The sequence below is a fragment of the Tubulanus polymorphus genome, chromosome 3 (genome assembly GCF_964204645.1).
Source record: "Tubulanus polymorphus chromosome 3, tnTubPoly1.2, whole genome shotgun sequence".
Classification (NCBI taxonomy): domain Eukaryota; kingdom Metazoa; phylum Nemertea; class Palaeonemertea; order Tubulaniformes; family Tubulanidae; genus Tubulanus; species Tubulanus polymorphus.
Window position 1 is genome coordinate 23,202,748 of NC_134027.1, and position 8,890 is coordinate 23,211,637.

At 38.3% G+C, this 8,890-nt stretch overlaps 1 protein-coding gene across 5 annotated transcripts; it reads right to left on the reverse strand.

The window, feature by feature from the left end:
* Positions 1-282: 282 nt before the first annotated feature.
* LOC141901516 (cell adhesion molecule CEACAM5-like) lies at positions 283-8,616 on the reverse strand. Of its 5 annotated transcripts, XM_074788803.1 has the most exons (14): positions 8,205-8,317; positions 7,894-7,934; positions 6,988-7,042; positions 6,490-6,840; positions 5,900-6,175; positions 5,383-5,658; positions 4,933-5,208; positions 3,212-3,481; positions 2,789-3,094; positions 2,295-2,430; positions 1,563-1,585; positions 1,376-1,420; positions 1,239-1,283; positions 283-1,038 (listed from the first exon to the last, which is right to left on the reverse strand). In XM_074788803.1, the coding sequence occupies exons 2-14, from the start codon at positions 7,903-7,905 to the stop codon at positions 989-991; spliced, it is 2,121 nt and encodes a 706-aa protein (XP_074644904.1). In that variant the 5' UTR covers positions 7,906-7,934; positions 8,205-8,317; the 3' UTR covers positions 283-988. The 5 variants fall into 5 exon arrangements, with proteins under 5 accessions (XP_074644904.1, XP_074644905.1, XP_074644906.1 ...); XM_074788804.1 differs by lacking the exons at positions 7,894-7,934; positions 8,205-8,317 and adding an exon at positions 8,533-8,616; XM_074788805.1 differs by lacking the exon at positions 7,894-7,934 and having other exon boundaries at positions 8,205-8,309.
* Positions 8,617-8,890: the final 274 nt, after the last annotated feature.

Consider the following 8,890-nt stretch of genomic DNA (forward strand, 5'->3'; position numbering starts at 1 on the left):
GTTGCAATTTGAGCGTTTGCGGGGACGTCGAATTTAATTTTCCACACATCCGAAATAAGGGGATAAAATTTGAGCGTTTGCGGGGACGTCGAATTTTATTTTCCACAAATCCGAAATAAGGGGATAACTATTATGTCACTCAATACGTGGTTTTTAACGTGGTTATGGACACATGGACTTAATAATATGTAATTATATTGGCCTTACCTTGATAAACATGCTGCTTTGTTGAAATCACTACAAAACTCTCATGAAGATTAATTTTTTTTTAATTTCACTCAGGGTTTTTAATACACAAAGCATCATATAAATTCAAATGAATTCAATAATATATGCGCACTAGAACTTGGAGTAATCAGTCTGAATTATCACTTCAAAATTAGACTCTTCGTTATTCGCTACCCATCAACTCGTCACTGAACGACTCGCCGATCTGTCGAAGGAGCATTCCTATTTGGAACGTTCATTGCCCCGAGCTCTCCTCCCAATTTCTAACTTGGTATTCACGGTCGCCTTTACAGGTAGCAGCGAGTAACGTAGAGTCAAATGTATATGATTAGCATAGATTACATAATTAGAGCCGATGATGACTACGTAACAAAATATATGGAGGTAAAATGTTAGAAAAAATACAATTCTATTCATACAAAACTAAAAGTTTATATACACAAATATTTTCCAATGCTATAGAAATAAATATAAGTCTTGTACCACGGGTCAATTTAATCATGTACAGGGTGAATTTATGGGGTTGACTCGGGGATCCCGGCCCCTGCCTTCCAATCGAGGTTGCCATTTTTGTCAACACAGAGGTCGCAAAAATCCATTTGACACTCATCCGGATATTGAATGTTTGTGTTTATCTCTTATATTATGCATAATACTGAGGGAGGGCCCCGCTAATGTGACTTAGCGTTACACACTCCTAGTATGTCCTATATTTCACGCCGGGAAAATGTCCCTAATCAAAGTTGGTTTTCTATTTCATTCACATCTTCACATCTTCATAAAAGTTTGGATCGTTTTCATGAGGCTCACCTGATGATGAAGAAAAACAGAAAACAACGAAATTAATGAATGTCAGGTTTGTTCCATATCAGACAAGTACGGCTTTCTGAAAAGTGACGAGGTCGCAGAGTTTTGAACGAGTCACGAGGTTTTCCCGTAAATTTCCCTCAATTGAAAGAATCTTTGATTAACATTTAGAAACAAACGTAGGCATGGCAATTTAGACTCACCACTAAAAGCCACATTTACATACGGCGTCGCCGCTGCATAATCGCCTGAAATATAACAATATAGATATGTACGAACACAAAGGACTGTTAAAATTGGCAAAGATACGGGAGGTTTAGAATCCTAAGCTCATACGTACGTGAATCTGCGTCGTGGGTTTTATTTTCATTACAGCTAGTATACTCTGTAACGATACAAAAAAAAATCCGTTAACATCATCAATGATATTCAATATTATCATATGTGAATGTATATTTCCTTTCTTTTAGAGATCGGATTAAGTTTTGTAAATGCTGATTTGTATTTTCAATATGATCAATATTTACCTGTTGTTGGTTCTTTAGTTTTTCTGAAATAAAAGGGTAATTTCATTGCGATTTCGATGGTTATCGATTCAAAATACATACATATTTCATTACAGCGGGTCAGTATTTATTTGGGGGGGGGGGGGGGGTAGAATTCGAACCTACTCAGAGAGGTGTAAAGGTATATGTTCAAACAACCACGTGTTACCCATTATTGACATGCTGCTTTTTGGCATGCAATCGAATTTGGGACTTTCTGTTACTCGGAGGCAATGGAAAATCTAGTCATTTTGAAAATTGATAAAGCCATTGGAGAGTGTTATTTTCATGTAAAAGCTGTATCCTTTTTGTGCACTCTCTATATAAAGGTGTAATTAATATCAAATAAGGCAGTCAGGAAAATTCACCCAATCAGTCGCTTGCCGGTTCAGACTGAATGGAAGATTGTTTGAATGAACCAGAACCGAATTTCCCAATTATGTACTTCGATTTAAACAAAACATTCTGTAAATTTGTCCGTCGATCACACAACTATATCTGTACTTCGATTTCCGATTTCAAAATCAAACCCCCTGTTTCGTTTTCGGCAGGTGCGGTGAGTCTGTAAGGGGCACTCCATCAAAATATCAAACGAAATTAACCAAACCAAATAAGTAACATCGACAATCCCTATTTCAAGATCAATACCAGGCAATCAAAATGATTCACGAAGATAACGCGGTTATACCGCAGTGTATTGGCCAATAAACTTACGTTTTTCTCAATCTGTCGATTAAGACGATACCTCGGTTGTTTCTGAGTAGCTGTATCAATACTACGATGAACAATATTACAACCAGAACAAACGATATGCTACCAAGAACAACACCAGCATCAGATTGATGTACTACTGAAAATTAGATTATGCTTTAGTTGGGATAATCGGTATTTTTCTAAATCTACCGAATACTGCAAAGTTCTTGTAAAAATCATCTACCGAACAGGCAAATTTTCCGTTCATATTGATAATCGCTGCGAGTGGCGTAAAGATCGCATAATCATCAGACCACCAACCGGCGCCCGCGTACGTTCTACATTCTTCCAATGAGCCGTCTGCTCGCAAAGATGCAATCAATAGTTGCAATAAATTTATAAACTTATACATGGCCGGGATCGATATTAACCATTCGAGCAGAGCACTGATGAAAAAACTCAGTGCTTGAACGACGAGCGAGGAAGCAGGAAGCATTGCGTGCGCATTTGCTTACCATTTGTTTTAGTTGTAACTATATCGGTAGATAAACTTGTATTATCACCAGGATTTGAGTTGACACTTTTCACTTTGAACAGATAATCAGTCGCTGGTTTTAATCCGGTTATTTTTGTTTGTACCAGTTTTCTATAACCGGGATCGGTTATTTCTGTTTTATTGACGAATTGCGTAGAGTCTAGTGCCCTGTAACTGAGGGTGAACGTCTGTTCGGAGCCACCCGCAAATTCAGACACCCAACTCAGAGTCACGGATTCAGCTGTTTTTGCAAGAACTGTCAGATTTGTCGGGGTTTGTGGAGGTCCTTAACAAGATAGATACAAGAATAGGTGATGTAACCTCTCGAATTGATGGTATGCTTAATATTGCGTTTCTAGGATAGATTTCTACTGAAACGTTTTGTAATACTTCATATACTTACCAGTCTCTGCGAGTTTGATTGTAGCCGTTATGCTCCCAATTGAATTTTTAACTCTACACGAATAAGTTCCATAATCAGACTCCCGGACGGATTTTATGATTACATTCCATTGAGTTTTGCTCATCGTGGCAAAATATGAGGCTTCCCTCATTCTGTGACTGCATCTCAAGGTTGTGGGTGTCGGATTCGCGTCGTAATTTATCGTCAATTTAGCAGTTTCTCCTATTTTTGCTGCAACCGATTTAACTTTTCGCTTAAGCTTTGGTGCATCTATCGGAAATGAAAAAAAAAGAAATATTTGGAAGCACTTTCTGCGAGTGACCTGACTACAATATTCATAATCCTAGCATTGGTGCTTCAAGCTAGGCACAGATCAACCCTAACGTGGCAATTCAACTGATCGGTGACTGATGTCGACCGTCACATTTCTGCCACCGCGATCTCAATCGATCTGAGTCTAGCTATGGTTGTTTACGGAACCGTCGACGAGTCCCTAGAATTGAAAATGTTCTACTTCTACGATGCGACGGAACCGGTGTGCGCGCTGCGGTGGGCCGACAACCGGGGCCGACAACAGCAAATGAAATCAAATCCTAACGGCAGTCTATTGGCCGTCTGATGAATTTGTTTGAAACTATCATCGTAATTCTGTTGGGATAATTGCCTTATCTAGGGGAATTCGGTTATTTCAGTTTTGAAAATGTGAGTAATATCGGCGTAAACAAATTCTAGCCATATTTCGATCAAAATCAAATACGTACTCAACGTTATTTGATTTTTGGTGTTCCGCATCTTCCACCAAATATATGAAAATTTAAGCGCAATATATCGGCAAATCACTGGAAAATTGTTAAATTTTTCGTAGAGGCAAATGGTGCATTTAACCTTTATTCTGAAGGTTGTATATTAGAACGAGTCTCATGATTTACCCATAGAGAAACTACGACAGGGGTGTATCTGCATATCAGTACAGATTAACAGGCCAAGGGCGTTGTTGAAAAAATTTCCTTTGACGATCCGACATTCAGAGGCGTTGTCAATGAAATTTAGGCTGGAATTTCAATGAAGTGGCTGGGATCGAGTCGCTGGTCGTTTGCGTGGATTACCTTTATGTAAAGTTGCTGGGATCGAGGGGGCTGTGTGTTAACGCAGATAATCCCTTTATAAAAGTAGCTGGGATCGAACGACTGGGTGTTTGCGTGGGTGTTTACCCTTGTACAAAGTGGCTGGGATCGAAAGACTGTATGTTATTATGTTGGATATCGGGCGAGCGGGTTTTGATTTTTATACAACAAAAGACAACGATGCTTTGCTGATGCGGGCGAGCGCATTTGACTTTTCAAAATTTGTATTAGGGACTTTTTATGACGCAAGCGGCATTTGACCTTTTTTGAAAAATTATGGTATTTCTTTGTTTGGCCTAGTACCGGTATTGCAGATTCTCCAATCATCATCTTTAAACGGTTATCACCAAGTAACCTCAAATATAGCTATACACATTACAAAATCAATATTCATTTGGTGATTGTCGGATCGTCGAAGAAAACTTCCTCGACATTGCTTGGTTTCTGATTGTCGGATTGTCGAAGGAAATTTTTTCGACAATGCTTCTAATTGTCGAGAGAAGTTCTCGGGACGAAAACCGCATTACGCAGTTTGTGCCTACGACCTCGGCACAAATCAACCAGAAAACGGATACCAGCATACCGATTACTACTTACATTGGACATCGACGGTAGCGATATTACTGATAGTAAAACCCACTGTATTTGCCACTTGACATCTGTATAGTCCTGAATCAGCTTTTGATAAATCATGTATGACATGATGATCAATGTTCGGTCCGATTGATTTCCAGACACCCGGCGCAGTTGAGAGTTGCCAGGTGTAAGTGAAATTATCGGGGTTTCCATCAGTTGCAGCACAGAAAAACCCAATTGAATTGCCTTCTGTAATTAACGACTTAACTGGAGTCAACGAAACAGAATCAACGGCATCTGTAAAATATTACCCGGCATTCAGAAATGACTGTGTAAAAATAGGCCTGCATGTAGTGATTATTCCACACTTGTTCATTACACACTTTTTCATAGATTAGGTAAAACCATAGACAGGTTGACAAGTCTGATAAGACATTTCGCAAATTCTTGGGAACTATCTGTATAACTTACGGGTGACCGTTAATACAACTTTATTAGAAATCATTGGTGTTGGTATACCAGCCCCAGTAGCTGTACATTGATATTCTGCCTGGTTATCTGTTTTATTGACGGATGTTGAATATGTTAGAGGACTAACTCCCCGTTTCACAGTGCTGCCCCCTGGTGTTCTAGTTATGGCGAGGTTCGGTTCCGGGTTACCCCCTGTAGCTGTACACGTTAAGTTAACAGATGTTGATTCCTGAACGGGTGACGTCGGTCCTTGTAATGCAACACTATTTGGTGGATCTGAAATTCAACGAAATGAAGATGGTCAAAATATATCGTTCATCGCATCTGAGGATTGGTAAGTGTAGCTAGATTCCGTATTGTTACCGGAGCTCACGCCAACACAAAACCTATGAAATTGTGTGTAGAAAACTACTTACTATTTCAGCACCTTATCAAGGATATTATTACTGGACGATGTTATTTGCGGTGTTGACCTTTTGTATGTGAGCAAAATGACACAAGTTAATGAAATACTTACATTGAACGTTGATAGTGATTCTACCAGTAACTGATCCATATGTATTCGATACTGTACACGTATAAACACCTGAATCAGTTTTACTGATTCGTGTAAAACTGAGTTTATTATTAGACTGTCCTGATAGATTGACACCACTCCATTTATACGTCAGTCCTGTAGCTCCAGACTGTGAACCGTCACATGTGATTGTTAACGATGAATTCTCCTGTAATGTGACGATGTTGTTGATTGCGGTGGTTGGTTGAGATGTTAGAACTGGTCCACTCGGGGGCGCTGTAAATATCGGAACAGAATAGATTTAAGTTTTTACGATTCACCTTTCATTAGCATGCTCCAGATTCATTTATTAGGATTTTCATTATACACAGCTTAAGAATGAAAGTATGACACAATGCATCAATAGACTACGAGTTAAATGTGGCATTGTCAATCTCATCCGACTAAACTAAATAAAGCATCTATTGGTAAATTCTAACTTGAGGACAAAAATGACGTAGAAAATCAACTCAAAGCGGCAAATAATTCAATGCCAATAATTATTACTAAACACGATTAAAATGTATGAATCATTCGTTTATAATTCTCACCTACTACAGTAATTACTGTTTTACTATTTCTGAAAGAGTTCATGTAGTCACATGACCATGTCCCAGCATCAATCATCTGTACATTAGTGATGCGTAAACCATAACGTCCAGCTGTGACGTCACATTGTCCAGTGTACCGGGGTTCAGTGATAGTTCCACGAGGACAGTTTGTCTCATCAAACTGAAACGGCATAAAAGGGCCAGACAAGACTATCCTGAGACCGCAGAATTTTTTACTAGGTGGTGAAACCTGACATTGTACGACAGTGGTGCCACCTAGTTTTACAACTGCTAGTGTTGCAACTATCGTGATTGTCGTATCCGCTGCGTCTATACAGTTCTGCTGCTGCCCTATACAAGGAAAGTAAACAAGTAACTATTCCTCTCTAATTACATGTTAATAAAGCCATTATTTGAATTAATCTTATCATCGACGAAACATAACCCTGGTTCGTATTAATCATAAGAATCCAGCACTTATTTTTCATTTTTACTCGCCGTTTATTTTCGTGTACAACATTAGACACATGAATAGAGTCGTGACCAAAAACTCCTGCAATGAAAGAATCATTAGATGAGAGCTCTGAGCTCTACATTGTCGACAAACGAACAGTTACCATGTGCAATCTTAGCGTTAAAAAAAATCAAGGACAAATATGATTTTCCACCCGTCCGAAATAAGAGGACCCTATTATGATCTTCGTTCAATCTCGAGTACTGCATAGAATGAATTAGATTATTCTTTAAGCTTCAAATTACAAATAATTTTTCAATGTAAAATACATGGTTAAATACATGGAAATATACAGTTTACATACTCCTGCACAGTATTTTAACATAAACTGCAAGTTTTCTTAATCACATTTCTATCGTCTGAATTAGATAATTTACTAAATTTATGAATAGTTGTATTTCCTTTTCGCAGACGATTCAAGTTTAATTCACAGTAACAAATGCTCTAAAACCCTCGAAACCGAAATGAACTATGAACTCATAGTTCGTCTTATATTACACTATTTTTTATATATTCCTGCTACCTTCATATTGTAATTCGAATCGTGGATAAAACATTATTATGACAGATTTGGTATAAAGCGGTTATGTGAGCTCAAGCGGTTATCTCTCGGTATCGTGGCGATGTAATCCGACAGGTTAGGCGTGGTCACCTGACCGGTAACTTTGATTTCTACCAAGTGGCACACTATAGTCAAAGTGCTGTCTTAAATCTGCTATAACTATCATAGACAGGGCTAGCAGTAGACAATTTTGACAAGAGTAGACAAAATAACACTGAACACATGCTATCTATAGAATTCGTTCTTCAAAAAATCTATTCCCCAAAGATTATGGCGGCAGGCTTGAGTCGACCCTGGACTCTACGATATGTATCTATATCGGTCTTACCTTGATGATCATGCTGCTTTATGAAAACCACCACAGAACCTCTTTAATGAAAATAGACAATCTTTTCAAACATTTCAATTTCAAATATTAAATATGAATGTAACGACACCCGTTCACGAAAACATAACTGATTGTTCTTTTAAGCGATATCTTCAACGATTGAAGTTATGCTAAAATACTCGTAATGTGGTAACATCGAAAATGAAAGTGTGTGTTTTTGACCTTTCATAAATGAAAGAGGAAAAAGAGGAAATATATAAAAGCCACTTTTCCTGGAATGTAAGATTTTCACGCGTAAAAGAACTACTCACACGAATATTTCGAATTGTGAATCAATATCACTAATTGAATGGTGACAGCGTTCGCACAGTGCCTAAGAACGATATTTCGAGATAATCATTCCAACCAGGAAGTAAAATACAAGGACATTATAATGCGCGCTATGGAAATCATGAAAAAAAAAACTAAATTCAATGGACGGGTATTGATTAAGAAGACACGCTATGCAGACAGTTTTATTTCGTGCCTTTATACGTTGTATGTAGAAACGAAAATGAAACAAAGAAGTCCAAACTGATATAAATATACGACATAAGATATGCTCCATATTTAACCAATTGTGACTGGAAAAAGACACACTTCTCTACTGCCGATCTAAAGTCGGGGATTAAACGGCGCGGGTATTTCCTGCACTGAATGTCTACGTATCTTGGCTGATCCGGGCCATACGCGTATCAAAACAAGAGAAAGGCCCAGTCAAATATATGAGATAGGAATGCTCCGTAATTTACCAAGATTGAACTGCTACCGAAAAACAAACACTTCTACTGTCGATATAAGGTCGATAACAAAACGGCACGGGTATTCCCCGCACTGAAGTAGGTCTACGTTTCGTGGCTTATCCGGGCCATATCAAAAAGAACGACATTCAATATACACTATAATATTAACTTTTTTAAACACACTCGCAAACGCAACCTTGAATGCAACTTTTCTC